Below are 16,553 nucleotides of genomic sequence, written 5' to 3'. Positions count from 1 at the left end.
CAGCTCTGGGTGGGATGGGAGGGAAGACTCCCAGAAGGACAGATATGTTCAGATGGCGGCCACCATTCCTGGACGCTGGAGAGGCCGCCCCAGCCTCAGGAAAGAGCTGAGTCCGCAGGCCTGGTTACTAGCTGTGTGGCTGGGCCCGTCACACCTCTCTGAGCCTTCCCTTTCTCATCTGTAAAATGGGCTTAATGAGGATACTTCAAAGGGGTTTTAGGAAGCAAGAGAATAAAAATGTGAAAGTGCTTTGCAGACCGTAAAGTTATGCCCAGGTGTAAGGAATGATGGTATAATTAATGGTCCCCAGGCCAGGCCCAGGATATTGTTTCTGAGAACCTAGTCTGGTGCCAGGAGCCCCACCATTAAAACCACTTCATCGGCTGAGCCCGGGCCCCGGGGGCCTCCTGCGAGGCTGTCGATAAGCTTCCCGTAGAGGAGGGAACCAGGACTTCCTCGGCACATTCTAAGTTCTGGGTGTGTAAGTCTCCCCCACAGTCCTCGGGTGTGTACTATGATCCCCATTTGCAGACAAGGAACAAGAGGCTCAGAGAGGTCGAGTCATTTGCCCAAGGTCACTCAGCTGGCAGGTGGGAGAGCGGGACTTTGACCTCATGCTTCAGCCCCAGTCCAGCTCAGGTGGGTCTCAGGGGTGGGAACCTGGTGCTGCCCGTGTGAGTACACCCTTGACCCTCGTGCCTCCCCCCCCCCCCCCCCGCCCACTCAGGGGCCCAGGCCTGTGTGACGCTGACGAACAGGACCGGCTTCCTGTGCCATGACCGGAGGAGCTGCATCTCGGCCAGCGGGGTCTGTGACGGCGTCCGCACCTGTCCCCACGGCGAGGACGAAGAGGAGGCCTTGGGGCGGGAGAAACTGCTCAGTCCCACCCCTGCCCTGGGTGGGCCTTCCAGGGCCCTTTGGGGGTTGCCCCCCAGTTACATCTATCCCTGCAGCCCAAACGAGGCTCAATTGTCCCTGAAATTACCAGGCACCTTTGTGTCCTCAGGCCTTCGCTTCCATGGCCCTCAGCCAGGAACACGTGCCCCCACCCGCACACATAGGTAGGTGCCCCCCTTAGGGAAGGCCTTCACTCTGTGCGTCTCCATGCCCAGAGAACCTGTATTCAAACTTTCATGGCAGAGTTCAAGTGTTACCTCCACCAGGAAGCCTTCCCTGACTCTCAAACAAGGTTCAGGTCCCTGCTTTGGCTCCCACAGCCCCTGTGCTTCCCTGGTCCCAGCCCTGGTCACCTTGGTTGACACTTTCCATTGGCCTTTTTTCCGTGACCATCAGACTGTAAACTCCTCGAGGGCAGTCCTGGTCGGCTTGACTTTGGGGTCCCAGTGCCTGATGCAGGCCAGGACACGGAGGGTGTTCGGAATGATTTGCTGAATGAGTGATAGAATGAAAGAGTGAATCAATGAATGGGAAGGTCTTGTCCCAGACCTTCAAGACCTGATAATGAATTCTCAGGAGAGAGAGGCCAGGGCGCTTTCCATGTAGGAGGGAGAGAACTTGGTAAGTTGATGAGGGTGGAGAAGGGGAGCTTACGAGGGGAGGGACATTACATCATAAACCTAGACGAGATCTTAAAAGTCATCTAGTTATGTCCCAGCTCATGCCCAAACCCCCTCTATAACAAACCCAGCAGAGGCCACCCAGCCTCTGCTTACACACTCCTGGGATGGGGAGCTCCCTGCAACTTGAGGCAGCTGCTCCCATCATTGCATGTTTCTCATGGGATTGTCTCCCACTGGCATCCTTGACTGGTTCCAGCTCTGGCCTCTCATCAACCCCTGCCCCCCACGAACCACATCTTGATCCATCTCCATGACGGTGGCACTGCATGAATTCGGAGAGTGCATTCCCCACCCCCAAATCAGTGTCCCCTTCCCTGGGCCACACTCTGAACTGCCAGCCACCCCCCTTGCAAGCGGTCTTCCCCACTCTACCAGCACTCCCCAGAACACATACCAACGGCCCACCCCCTCTCCTTGGACAGCTCCACGGCACTCATGATACTTCTGACTGGCTCTGGCTAGTCCAAGGAGCAAAGGCTCTCCCCCTCGCAAGTCTGGGTTATACCTCCAGTGATGTGGCCTGAGTCTGTGTTAACTTTTGGAAGCTGTGCCACACTGCTGCCTAACACAGACTCCACTTCAAGAAAGGTGCTCTGACCCCCTCTCACAAGGTACGTGAACTCACAGCCTCTGAGTGCTGGGACCCAAGTGCAAGACTTCACATTTGCTTTTGTTATGTTCCGGTGGGAGAAGGCTTCCTGGGGGTAAAGGAAGTGGCATGGACTTGAAATGGATGGTTTTGGGTGGGTGTCAAGGAGGACATTTCTAGAGAAGGGAAAGGGCAGGCAATGGTATAGGGTGCGGACGCATATGAGCTGAGTAGGGAATGAGGAAGGGAGAGGCAACTCTCTGGGCATCTTGTTGGATATACAGGGAATGGACATGTCTCTCCTTTTGACTCGACCTCCTTCCTCTCCAGGAAAGCCTTTTCCTCATGCCTTTCCTGGGACAGATGCATAGTAACCCTGAGTTTGGCAACTGCCCAGGTGGCTTGGACAGTCCACCTCCATATAGCCCCCACGAACCTCATCTTAATCTGAGACAGCTGTGGCCAGATGTGGACTTCCTCTTGCCTCATCTGCCCTCTGTAGGAAATGTGCCCCAGAGTCTCCCCAGCTTCCTTGTGGCCCACTGTGGAAACCCAGCTTCCTGGATCTACTCAGACCAAAAGTGTGACGGAACCAACAACTGTGGGGACTGCTCAGATGAACTGAGCCCAGGTGGGGGTCTGGGCACGGGCTGGGCTGGGGCAGGTGGCCAGGCAGCGACCAGCGAGCAGAGGTTGACCAGGGAATCTCTGAGGTTCCTTCTGCACCTCCTCCTTGCATTCTAGAAAGATGGGAAATAAGAGATATAGCCAACCCATGTCGGATGGGATGGGGCTCTGGGGAGCTATGGCAGGTGTCAGAGCGAGGGGTGCCCGAGGCATTCCAGGGCACTACAGCTGCTCTTTTGTCGGCTCTTGTCCCTCCAGTGACTGCATGCCCACCCTGCAGCCCTGGGTGGTGGCGCTGCCCCTCCACTGTCTTCGAGTATTGCGACTGTATCCCGAGGAGCCTCTGCCGGGACCGTGTGCAGCACTGCTCTGACTGGTCTGACGAGTACTCCTGTCCTGGACCCTGAGTGGCACCAGGCCCGAGCAGGACGCTGGTTGAATGGCACTGGTAATCCTTCACATGAGCATCGAATCGAAGAACATGAGGGCAGGAAGGAGCCATCAAGATCACCTAATGGGATTTACACACTATTGTCTCTGAATAAGACTTGCCTCTTTGGCTTTCAAGATGTTCACCCTCTCCTTGCATGCCTCCAGGGACAGGGAGCTCACTATCATGTTAGGCAGCTCCTAACAAAAATGAGGGGAATCTGCTTCCATGATTTTAGGCTGCCTGTGGGGCCACACAGAGGAGATCTGCTCTGTTCCAAGACAGACTTGCAGATCCTGACCTTACTGCCCCTTGGAGAAAAGACAGGTCTGGGGCTCACACACCAAGCTGAGGCATTTAGGCCTATTTGCCATTTCCTGTCTCTGTGGTACCCGAGGCAGGTATTGCTGGGCTTGGCTACAGCCTTAGCATTTTCCTCATTTTCCTCCCTGGCCCTGCTGGTTGATTACATGAAATTGCGCCTGAGATGGGGCTTTGTCATCCTGCCAGTGGGAAGCCGTCCAGGAGGCTCTGAGCTATAAAGTAGAAGGAATGGAGAAAGAGAAGCCCTTCTGTCCATTCCGTTCTTCACCCTACCACTCCCCTCGCTCCACCCCGTGACCAGTACCAGACATACAGCCCCGGGTTCTTGTAGTAAGGATTGTGTTTTGATCCCAGAGCCTGAGTGAAGGAGCTCTTTCTCTGCAGAGCTTTTCAGCTTCCCCACACCCAGACAGACAGGATGGATGCTCCCATTAAACAGATGAGGAAACTGAGGCCCAGTGGGAGAAATTACTTGCCTGGGATCATACAATAAAGTCAGTGGGACTCTCACATAGTCTATGGTGTCCCAACCCTGAAACCTTTCCTGCTATCAATATAATTATCTCTTGGCTTGTGGGCCAAGGGGATGGGGATGGGCAGAGTCCCTGTGGGGTATTTTTAAAATGAGCTTGAGGGTCAGAAAGTGTCCCACCCTTATTCTGAAAGAGAGACTTGAAATCTGGCCAACAACAGGGTTCCTGTTGAGGGAGACAGACATATCCCCATGGAAATTAATAAAATCAGTTTTATGTGTCAGTCTCATGTGAGTTTTGAACTGAAAATGGGCATCTGAGAGACAGGTGAGCTCTGCCTCATTCATCACTCACCCAAGAGTCCCTATGCACCTGCCCTGGGCCAAGCTGAGTGCCAGGCACCCAGAAGTGAGGACACCTGGATCCCAGCACATGAGGAGCTCAGGGTCTCATGGAGGAGGCACCTCACACCATGGAAGGATGGGGTGCAGGAAATGCTAGGCAGCCCCTGGGGGGCAGGACACCGCCATGTTCCTGACCCTGATGTACTGAGGACCCACGCCTAGAGCAGGGCACCGCAGGGATCCTGCCTGAGGGATGGTCAGCCCTGGGCCCTGGCACCTTTGGCTGAGTTTCTCTGCAACTGCAGCACAAGTGAGGAGCTGTGGGTACACTCGGGCATCCTGGGGGTTCTGACCACCGACCCAGAGGAGCTTCTTCCCCAGACGAGGGCCATTTGGGCTGGTTCTGGAGGGAAGGAGAACTTCCAGTGGTACCGGTACAAGCGAAGGGCATTCCCAGCTGAGGGGCCATGTGAATGAAGGCGTGGGCGTGGACCAGTGTGTGGCTCAGCCAGGGAATGCCAGCAGGTCAGGGCGGCCAAAACATCAGTGTGGTTGGTGGGATGGTAGGAGAGGAGGAGGTGAGCAGGGACATGATTCTGGAGGGCACAGCAGGTCGCACTTCATCCTGAGGACCATGGAGATAAGGCATGATAAACGACACCTACCAGCGTCACAATGACCTTTAATTACAACAGTTCAAGAAAGAGTTGCCAGGACTGGGACCAAGTAGGCAGAGAAGAGGGCATGTCAAGGGCTACTTACTGGTGGAGCATGGAGCATATGCCCCTTAGGGACCTACGGAGTCAGGGGGTGAAGAGGAGGAGTGGGGAGTCCAGAGGCCTGAGAAGGAGCACCGGGCCTCCCTCCCTGGGCCATGCCTTCTCCAGGGGAAGAGAGGGTTGAGCTGGTCCCTGAGGAACAACAAGCTTGTTCAGCATTCAAATGCCAACACGTTGCTGACACCCTGAGCATCGGTTGTAGAAAACAAGGTCACTGGGGACAGACCACGGGAACACGAGCCTGCGTTGCTCATACCAGGCAGCCTTGCTGGTTCACGCAGCAGGAGAGCACCCAGGTCCTGGTGGGGGCTGGTGGTGCATCAGTTGGGCCCATGGAAAGAGACAGGTGCACCTTGGTGGTCATCTAGTCCTAGGCCTCTTTGGTGGCCTGTGGCTCTTCCCGGAGGCATCAGTGTCACGGTTGCACATCATTTTGCCCGCCCCTCCCAACCAAGCCCTCCATAGTCCCTGGGGGAGTTTCATTTCACAGGAGGGCGAAACCAAGGCTGAAACCAACTTGTCCAAGTCCACTCAGCGCGTCAGTAGCAGGGTGAGGACTAAACGCCAGGTTTCTTTTCTTTTTTAAATTTAATTGAACCTACCAGGTGACATCGGTTAATAACATTATGTAAGCTTCAGGTGTACAGTTCTATCACACAACATCTAGATATTGCATCGTGTGCTTAGCACCCACAGCCTAGTTTATTTCGTCTCCGTATATCTGACCCCTTTACCTTCTTCATCCTCCCCCACCCCCTTCCCCTCTGGCAACCACCATACTGTTATCCATGTCTACAAGTTTGGGTGTTTATTGTGTTTGTTTATTGCTTTCTGTTTTATATCCCACAAGTGAAATCATATGGTTCTTGTCCTTTGCTGTCTCATTTATTTTGCTTAGCATAATACTCTCAAGATCCAAGCTGTCACAACCGCAAAAGCCAGGTTTCTAGGTGTGCACATTAGCGCTTGCCGAGCGCTTGCTGCAAACCAGGCACTGTGCTAAGAGCGGTACCTCTCACCCTCCCTAAAGCACTCTGAGGGAGGTACTGGTTATTGGGTTTTTTTAAATATACATATTTTTATTGATTTCAGAGAGCAAGGGAGAGGAAGAGAGAGTTAGAAACATCAATGATGAGAGAGAATAATCAACTGGCTGCCTCCTGCATGCCCCCTACTGGAGACTGAGCCCTCAACCTGGACATGTGCCCTGACCGGGAATTGAACCATGACCTCCTGGTTCATAGGTTGACGCTCAACCACTGAGCCACACCGGACAGGCGGGAGGTATTGTTTTAATGCAAAGCTTAGGCCAGGCAGCTGGTTGCAGGGCATATGACCTGTGGGGCTCAGAGCCAGGTGTTTGAGCACTTAGCTGTGGTGGGGCACTGTTTTATGTTATGTCTCGAGGTCTGGCAGTTTCCAGTGGCGACAATGCCTGAGCAGGGCCGTGATGGAGCCAGGTGGGAATCGGGGACAGGGCAGTCCCCGCTGAGGTGTGAAGCAGTTCCCTGTGCTGGAGCTTGAGGAAGAGCCTCTGATTCGGGGCTGCAGGGAGTGAACTTGGCTCAAGGCTGCAGGGAGCTGGCAGAGGAGTTCAGCAGGAAGAACACACTGGATTCCTCCCTCTGAGGAGGGGCTGCAAAGAAGGCGCCCTCCTCTGTACATTAGGAATAAGGACATCATGGCCAGACCATCTGCAGGCTCATGGAGAGGAAAAGGTGAGAGCTGGCATGTGAATGCCACTTGGGAACAGCGGAGCATCAGGCAAAAGAAAGGGGAGTGTCAACTGCTGTGTTAGGGGATTAATGAATATTAACAGCCAATGTTTAGCGAGCCGAGCATATGCCAAGCACCATGGCAAACCTTTGGTTGTCTTGTCTCTTGTATCTCATTTCCAGGAACCTGGTTTGGTTATGAGCACTTCACAGAGGCATGAAGTTGCTTGCTTAAGATCACATAGCTTTTATTTATTTATTCTTCGTTAATCCTCACCTGTGGGCATAGAGACACATCCATTAGCTGCCTCCTGCATGTGCAGATTGAACCTGCAACTCAGGTATGTGCCCCTGAATGGGGAATGAAAACCACGACCCTTTGGTGCCTGGGCCAGGGCTCTAACCACTTAGCAACAGCAGGCAGGGCAAAATCACACAGCTTTTAAAGGACTGAACCAGGATCAAACCTTGATAGACCCAAATCCAGAGCCTACCACATCCCTCCTGAATGCCTCACCCTTTCTAGGCCAGGATTCCCTAGAAGAGAAAGCTGAAACCCAGGCTAGGGGTGGCAGCCTGGAAGCTGGAGGTGGCTGGCACTGAAGAACAGCAGTTGTTCTTTTCTTATTTATTGGTTCTTCCTTTCGGAAAGAAGCAGGTGCCCCAGCAACCCTGCAAACAGCACTCCATAAGCCAGGTCCAGAAAGACACAGTGCCCAGCGCAGCCCGCCAGGGCCCGCCCCTGGTTCTCATCAGCAGAGCAGGGGATTTAATACCATAGCCTGCAGGGAGGACCCAGGCCGCCAGCATCAATATTTGCCATCTCCCAGCATCCCTGGCCCCAGCTCCAAGATCAGTACTTTAAGTACAACAGGCTCTTTGCTGTGCAAACATGCTGGGATAGATGGATGGAATTTAAAGTGGCTCAGCCTTCACCCCAGGGTTTGGATTGGAAATCTGGTCTGACTTAACCCTCTGCCATCGCTGTTTGCCTGGGACTTTCCGTTCATCCTTAGATTCATTGAACTACAGACATCAAAGCTGGAGAGGCACTGAGAGCTTCCCAGGGAGGGAAGGGACCAGCCCAAAGTCACGCTGCCTGGTGGCTGCTGCTGGGATTCTGAGGGTCACCCGAGTCAAGGGAGAAATGATTTCTCTGAGTCCTTTAAAAAATGGTCTAATTGAGCCGAAACCGATTTGGCTCAGTGAATAGAGCGTCGGCCTGTGGACTGAAAGGTCCCAGGTTCGATTCCGGTCAAGGGCATGTACCTTGGTTGCGGGCACATCCCCAGTGGGAGATGTGCAGGAGGCAGCTGATCGATGTTTCTCTCTCATCGATGTTTCTAACTCTCTATCTCTCTCCCTTCCTCTCTGTAAAAAGTCAATAAAATATATATATAAAAAAATGGTCTAATTGAGATATAATTTACACACAATGAAATGCACAGATCTTAAATATACAGCTCGAGTTTTTTAAATCAGCTTTATTGAAGTATAATTGATGTACAGTAAGCTACATGTATTGAAAATGTACATTTCCCTAAGTATTAACACATGTATATACCCATGAAACTATTACAATTAAGATAATGAATACATCCATCATTCTCAAATGTCCTTATACTCTTTGTAATCCTTTATCTCACCCCTCCCATCCACACTACCATACACAGGCAACCTCCAACTTATTTTCTGTCAGTATAGATTAGTTTGCACTTTTATAGTATGTTGTATATATAAATGGAATTATGCAGTATATACTCTTTTTGTCTGTCTGGCTTCTTACACTCAGGATAACTATTAAGAGATTTATCATGTTGTTGCATGCCCAGTAGTCATTCTTTTTATTTTTTTAGTAGCATTTTGTATGGATAGTGTTTTTGTATTCCAGGCTGAAGAAATGTATTCTTCACTTATCCATCCATGAATGGATTTGGGGTTATTCCCAGTTTTGGCCACTACAAATAAAGCTGCTCTAAACATTTATATACAAGTCTATATATATGGATGTATGCTTTTGTTTATCTTGGGGGAGTGGAATGACTGGATGTGGTTTAACTTTCTTTGAAACCGCCTATTTTCCAAAGTGATTGCATCATTTTACATTCCTGCCATTAGACTATGAGAGTTCTAGTTGCTCTGTATGCTTGGCAACAATGCTTGGTCTAGTCAGCCTTTTTAATTTTAGCTATTGTAATAGGTGTGTGCTAGCATCTTATTGTGGTTTTACTTTGCATTTTCCTAATGACTAATGATGATGAGCATCTTTTTGTGTGCTCTTTTACCATCCATTTATCTTTTCTTGGTAAAAGGTTTGTTCAGATATTTTACCTGTTTTATTAGATTGTTTTTTACTACTGGGTTTTGAGAGTTCTTTATATATTATAAATGCACATCCTTTATCAGATACCCGATTAGCAAATATTTCTCCCAGTCTGTGGCTTGTCTTTTCATTCTTTTAAGTGTCTTTCGGAAATTTTTTATTTTGATAAAGTCTAATTTATGAAATATTTTCTTTTATGTATCATGCTTTTGTATTTTTTGCATTTAAAAATTCATTGCCTAATCCAAGTTCACAAAGATTTTACCCTATGAGACTTATAGTTTTAGGTTTTATAATTAAGTCTATGATTCATTTTGAGTTAATTTTTGTAGATTGATCCCCATCATACAAACTTGCTAAACTCACATATTAATTCTAGTAGATTTTTTTGGGTAGATCCCATCAGATTTTTCTATATAGCTAATCATAAAGCCTATGAATGAAAACAGTTTTATTTCTTTGTTTCCAATCTGGGTGTCTTGTCTTATCAGCAGCTATTTACAATGTTGAATAGAAGTGGTGAGAGCAGACATGGGCCTTAGTATGTCTGCTCTCAGATATTCTTCATCCAGAGGAGGAAACATTCAGTCTTTCACCACTGAGTATGTTAGCTGTAGGTTTTGACAGATGAACTGTATCAGGTCGAAAAAATTTTCTTCTATTCCTAGTTTGCTACAAGTTTATATTGAAAATGGATGTGGCCGAAACCGGTTTGGCTCAGTGGATAGAGCGTCGGCCTGCGGACTGAAAGGTCCCAGGTTCGATTCCGGTCAAGGGCATGTACCTGGGTTGCGGGCACATCCCCAGTAGGAGATGTGCAGGAGGCGGCTGATCGATGTTTCTCTCTCATCGATGTTTCTGACTCTCTATCTCTCTCCCTTCCTCTCTGTAAAAAATCAATAAAATATATTTTTAAAAAAAGAAAAAAAAAAAAAGAAAATGGATGTGAATTTTGTCAAATGTCTCTTCTGCATGTATTGAGATGATCTTTTTTGTTGTTGTTACTGTGCTGAATTACATGAATTGCTTTCAAATGTTAAACTAATCCTGCTTTCCTGAGATAAATTCAACTTGGTCATAATGTATTACCCTTTGTATATATAGTTGGATTCGATTTGCTAAAATTTTGCTGAGAACTTTTCCATCTGTGTTCTTTTCTTTTTTTTAAAATATATTTTATTGATTTTTTACAGAGAGGAAGGAAGGGACAGAGAGTTAGAAACATCAATGTGAGAGAAACATCGATCAGCTGCCTCCCGCACACCCCCCACTGGGGATGTGCCCGCAACCAAGGTACATGCTCCCGACTGGAATTGAACCTGGGACCCTTGAGTCCACAGGCTGACGCTCTATCCACTGAGCCAAACCAGTTACGGCTGTGTTCTTTTCTTGACAAAGTTATGTCTTTGTCAAGTTTTGGTATCAGAGTAACATGGGTTTCAAAGATGGGTTGGGAAGTGTTTCCTCCGCTTCAGTTTTCTGTAATAGTTTGTATAGAACTGGTATTATTTATTCTTTAAATGTTTGATAGCATTCATTAATGGAGCCATGTGTTCATGGAATTTTCTTTGCACAAGTTTTAAACTAAAAATTCAACTTCTATAATAAATATAGAAGTTTTAAATTATCTATTTCTTTTTGAGTGAACTTTGGCAGTATCTTTTCAGGAATTTATCCATTTCTTCAAAGTTGTTGAATTTACTGACATAAAATTATTTGTAATATTCCCTTATTGTCCTTTAAATATCTGTAGAGTCTGTAGTAATGCCACCTCTCTTATTCCTGGTATTTGTAATTTGCATCTCCGCTCTTTTTTTCCTGATCAGTTTAGCTAGAAGTTTATCATTTTCACTGATGCCTTCTCTCTCTCTTTTTTTTTTGTTGGTCTTGCTAGAAATATACCATTCTGTGTGCACTTGAGAATAATGTGTATTCTGCTGCTGTGGATTCTATAAATCAGGCCTAGGTGGTTGATAGTTTACTATATCCTGCCCATTTTCTGTTTACTTGTTCTATTAATTGTCAAGAAGAGAGTATTAAAATCTCCAGCTAGAATTGTCTATTTGTCTATTTTTCCTTGCAGGTTTATCAGTTTTCGACTCATACATTTTGAAGCTCTGTTATTAGGTGCACACATGTTTAGGATTGTTACATCTTCTTGATGATCTGACCCATTTATCATTAGTAATTAATGTTCTTTATCTCGTAATAGTCTTTGCTCTGAAATCTATTTGTCTGATACAAATTTAGTCACACCAGTTTTCCCAGTCTTATGTGGCCATCAAGTAATGCTTCCTCTAATCCTGGTGGGTGGTCTTTCCCTGGACTCAGTTTCCTCACTGGGTGTTGAATACTCAAGGGGCATTCTCTGCATATCTCTGGAGCTCTGTGTCTGCAGCTTTCTCCTCTCCACCACTCTTTCCTATGACCACTAGCTGCCTTGCTTTCCCTGACTTCTTCACGCCATCTCGTTAGTTCATGGATTGTTAGGCTTTATCTGCCTGGATTCCCCTCTCTGTGCTGCAGCCTGGAAACTCTCTCCAGGCAGTAAGCGGAGCAATGGTGGGGCTCACCTTGTTTCCTGCTTCTCAGGGTTCACTGTCCTTCATTGCCTGGCGTCCAGTGTTTTAAAACTGTTGCTCCCAATAGTCTTTGTATACATTTTGGTTGTTTCAGGCAGGAAGGTAAAGCTGATCCCATTACTCCTTCTTGGCTGCTTGCTGGATCTTTGAGCAAGGCAGAGGGAGATGCTTCCCCAGAAGTCTTCCTGGGGCGGGGGAGTGTTTATATTTGGAGATTTGTTCTACCTCATTCATTGAGAAAGCAGGGCCCAGCCGTCATTATTTCATTTTAAAGGCTGGGAGTCTGAAGCAGTGACTTGAGTCTCCTATTTTCCCCCGATGGGAGTGGTGGAAGTAAATGAGGTTAAGGGCTGTAAAATTCCCCATTTAGCCTGCTCAATGCCACGGGAAAATACTGGACCCGAAAGTGAATCTGAAATTTACACCCTGACTTTCCCAGCAAGTCCCCCATACAGCCACGCATGGTTTCTCCTCTGCAAAGCACAGGGTTTACAGAGTACTTCCCTTGGAAAAGCCTTGTCATCCTCACTCCATCATCTTCATCCAGTTTCCCAAAGAGGAGTCCTTGGATCTGCCACATCAGATCCAAGGGTGGGGGTGGGGTTGGGATGTCATGCAGGGGTGTTGCTTGATGAAAATGCAGGTTCCTGGGGCCAAACTACTCTCCAGAATCAGAATGGAGGGATGAGGGTTATCTGCACTTTATTACAGGCTTCTCAAGGGGCCCTTGGGAACATCTGGGAACCGTGGATCCAAATCCTAAGCCAGTGATTTCCTTCCAAGAGCTACAACACTTGCTAGATGTGCTATCTTGTCAAGCTATACTATCATTTTCTATTCCAAACCTCATGACCATTATGTGGCATAATTATTATTTTTTAAATATTTTTATTGATTTCAGAGAAGGGAAAGGGAGAGAGAGATAGAAACATTAATAATGACAGAGCATCATGGATCACTGCCTCCTGCACACCTCACACTGGGGTTCGAGCTCCAGGCAACCCAGGCATGTGCCCTGACTGGGAATCCCACCGTGACTCTTGGTTCATAGGTTGACACTCACCCACTGAGCCACTGCAGCCAGGCTTGTGGCATAATTATTATTATTATTTTTTTAAATATATCTTTATTGATTTCAAAGAGGAAGGGAGAGAGAGATAGAAACATCAATGATGAGAGAGAATCATCGATTAGCTGCCTCCTGCATGCCCCCACTGGGGATCAAGCCCACAACCTAGGCATGTGCCCTGACCAGGAATCAAACCGTGAACTTCTGGTTCATAGGTCAACACTCAACCACTGAGCCACCGTGGCTGGGCTGGCATAATTATTCTATACTAGAGGCCCGTTGCAGGAAGATTCCTGCAAGAATAGGGCTTCCTGAGACCAGAGCGAAGCAGAGAAGGGAGCGAAGCCGACGCAGGCTTCGCTCCTTTCTCCGCTGCCTTGCTCCCTCCCTTCTCTGCCACTTCACTCCCTCCCATCTCTGCTGCCTCGCTCCCTCCTGTGTCCGCTGCCTCAGCTCCGCTCCCGTCTCCGCTGCCTCGGCTCCGTTCCCTTCTCCGCTGCTTCGCTCCCTTCTGCAGCACTTGGCTTCCTTCTATGCAGTCTTCAGTCTTCGCTCTGCGCCTGTGTATGCAAATTAACCGCCATCTTTGTTGGGTTAATTTGCATATCACTCTGATTGGCTGGTGGTCATAGCGGAGGGATGGTCAATTTGCATGTTTCTTTTTTATTAGTGTAGATAATGAAAGGGTAATATGCAAATTGACCCTAACGGCAGAACAACCGAGAACTACCGGTCGCTATGATGTGCACTGACCACTAGGGGGCGGACACTCAACGCAGGAGCTGCCCCCTGGTGGTCAGTGCACTTCCACAGGGGGAGTGCCACTCAAGCAGAAGCCGGCTCATGGCTGGCCAGCGCAGTGGCAGTGGCAGGAGCCTCTCCCGCCTCCATGGCAGCGCTAAGGATGTCTGACTAATGAGCCTAAGCCATTAGTTGGACATCCCCTGAGGGCTCCCGGGCTGCCATTGGGATGTCTAACTGCCAGCTTAGGCCTGATCCCTTGGTGGCCAAAAGTTTGGCCACCTGTCTCTAAGCCGGCAGGTGAACATCCCCTGAGGGGTCCCAGACTGCAAGAGGGTGCAGGCCGGGCTGAGAGACACCACCCACCCCCCAGTGCACAAATTTTTGTGCACCGGGCCTCTAGTTTTTAATAAAATGCATTAAAACAGTCTTTTTGGCCATTTCACAAAACACTTTGAGATTACCAGGGAAGCCTGATATGTTAGAGATTCCCAAGTCTGGAAGGATTTATAAAGGACATCTAATCCCCCACCTGATGTTTGGATTGCCTATATAGCAACCTCATCAATCACCCAGCTTCTGTGTGCACACTTCTGAAGATGAGGAACTTACTACCTCTCCTAGCAGCTGTGAGTTTAGAAATTTCCTTCTGCTACTGAACCAAAACTGTCTTTAATTAGTTCTGAATCCAGAAAAACATATCTGTTCCCTCTCCCCAGGAAAGCCCTTCCTCTGAAAACAGTTAACTGTCTCCCCCTGAGGCCTCTCAAGCTGCACAAACCCCAGGTCACTGACTGTTCCTCCTGGGATCAAGTGGTTCAGCCTCCTGAACCAGCCCACCTGCAGAGAGCTGCCCAGAGCTGCCTTTGCTCCCCTGTACCTAGGCTCCCCTGTACCTAGGCTTCCTCTCGCCCCTGGCACAGCCACTGCTTTCCTGAAGGGTAAGGACTGATGCAGCCTGGAGACCTGGTGGCCAAACTACTCCCTTCTCTACACGTTTGTTCCTTGCAGCATATAAACGTGTGTCACGTCACCAACTTTCTGATGTTAAAACAGACTTCTTCTATATCAGGTTCTCCTCTGGCTACCTTTTCAACTCAAAAAAAAATTTTTTTTAACTCAGTCTTTTCTCTTCCGCCTTTGTCCAACTGATTGGATGAGGCTCACCCACATAATGGAGAGCAACCTGTTTTACTCAAAACCTACTGGTTTAAATGTTAATCACATCTATAAAATACTTTCACAGCAACACCTAGGCTGGTGTTAGAACAAATAACTGGGCACCATGACCTAGCCAACTGGACACATAAAATTAACCATCACAATGAATCAACTTCCTCCCTGTGAGCCTCAGCTTCCCCATCTGTAAAACAAAGAGTTGTGATAATGTCCTAGGATTCTATAAAGAACTTGAACCTCTCAGAAACATTAACACTGCTCCCTTCTTTTTTTTTACAGAGAGGAAGGGAGAGGGATAAAGAGTTAGAAACATCGATGACAGAGAAACATCGACCAGCTGCCTCCTGCACACACCCTACTGGGGATGTGCCCGCAATCAAGGTACATGCCCTTGACCGGAATCGAACCTGGGACCGTTCAGTCTGCAGGCCGACGCTCTACCCTCTGAGCCAAACCAGTCAGGGCACTGCTCCCTTCTTGTCAAAACATTTTCACTTCTAGGTTATATTATACACTCTCCTAGTTTTATCTTCGACTTCAACATCCACTCCCCTTTTGTTTTATCTTAACTGTGGGAAGGTTCCAAGCCCAGTCTCAGGCCTACTTCTCTTGTCTATCTACACTCTCCCTAGGTGATTTCATGCAGTCATGGGCACGAAATATCTTGAACCCCAACTTCATTTATATCTTCACTCCTGACCACTCTCCTGAGCTCCAGACTCATATACCAATTGCCTAACAGCATCTCAAACTAGTCTAAAACAGAACCTTTGATTTCCCCACACACCTCTGTTCTTTACCTGTATTTTCCCATCTTAGTAAATGACATCATTATCCACTCAGTTGCTCAGGCAAAACCCTAGGAAGCAATTGTCTTTGATTTGCCTCCTTCTGTTCCTTAACACCCTGACACCAAATGTATCAACATGACCTCTCAGTTCAACCTCCAAAATAGTCCCTAATCCAACCTCTTCTCATTGTCACTACTATCACTCCAGTCCTACTGCCATCATCTCTCACCTGCACTTTAATGGTCCTGATTGGGCTCCCTGCTCCCCTCTGGCCCCCACTATGATCCATGTTCCATACATTGGGCCCAGCAAAGCAGCAAGAGTTCGCTCTTCAAAGTATAAATCAGATCACATGTGATTTATGCATAATCAGTGGCCTTCCATTCCATCGAAGTAAAATGCAAATTCCATGACTCAGAAGGTCTGGATCTGCCACTTGACTCCTAAACGCATCTTTTGCCACTTATTCACTCTGTACCAGCCACCTGACCTTCAGTCCTTTTTTTTTTTTCTGTCCCTAGAATGTGCCCACGATTTGCCATCTCCGGTTGTTTTCCTTCCCCGAGACACTCTTCACCCCAATGTTTGTATGATTAGCTCCTTATTACCATACCTCTCAACTCAAACATCATTTCCTCAGAGATGCCTTCTGTAACCCTCTAATTTAAAAATCTAAAGTAATTATCCCATCCGCCAATATCCCATTCTACTTTTTTTAAAGTACTTCTCACTATGTGAACTTAGCTTGTTGATTTATTGCCCTATTTACTTCTTGTCTAACTCATCCCCCACCTCCCAATATAAGCTCTTTGAAGGCAAAGACCATCTTTTCACTGCTGAATCCCTAGCACCTGGCATATGTTAAATGTTCAATACTTTTCAATGGATGCTTTCTCAAATTAATAGCTCAGTATTTTTTAAATAAATGTATGCTGTAATTCTAACAAACTAAAAGATTCTGAATATAGGTGGGGGTCCAGGAATTTTCATTTTAGGTGGGGGTCCAG

General features: G+C 47.9%; 1 protein-coding gene across 1 annotated transcript in view; it reads left to right on the top strand.

Moving 5' to 3' along the window:
* The window catches only part of LDLRAD1 (low density lipoprotein receptor class A domain containing 1), a 5,706-nt gene extending 1,414 nt beyond the window's left edge, over positions 1–4,292 (top strand). Inside the window, exons 2-4 of the mRNA XM_023752828.1 lie at positions 728–880; positions 2,672–2,800; positions 3,055–4,292. Coding sequence (XP_023608596.1) covers positions 728–880; positions 2,672–2,800; positions 3,055–3,203 — 431 coding nt within the window. The 3' untranslated portion in view covers positions 3,204–4,292. The remainder of the gene's footprint in view (positions 1–727; positions 881–2,671; positions 2,801–3,054) is intronic.
* Positions 4,293–16,553: the final 12,261 nt, after the last annotated feature.

The sequence above is a fragment of the Myotis lucifugus genome, unplaced genomic scaffold (assembly GCF_000147115.1).
Source record: "Myotis lucifugus unplaced genomic scaffold, Myoluc2.0 scaffold_37, whole genome shotgun sequence".
Lineage (NCBI taxonomy): Eukaryota > Metazoa > Chordata > Mammalia > Chiroptera > Vespertilionidae > Myotis > Myotis lucifugus.
Note: the sequence above shows the minus strand (reverse complement) of the source record. Positions and strands in the feature narration are given on the sequence as shown.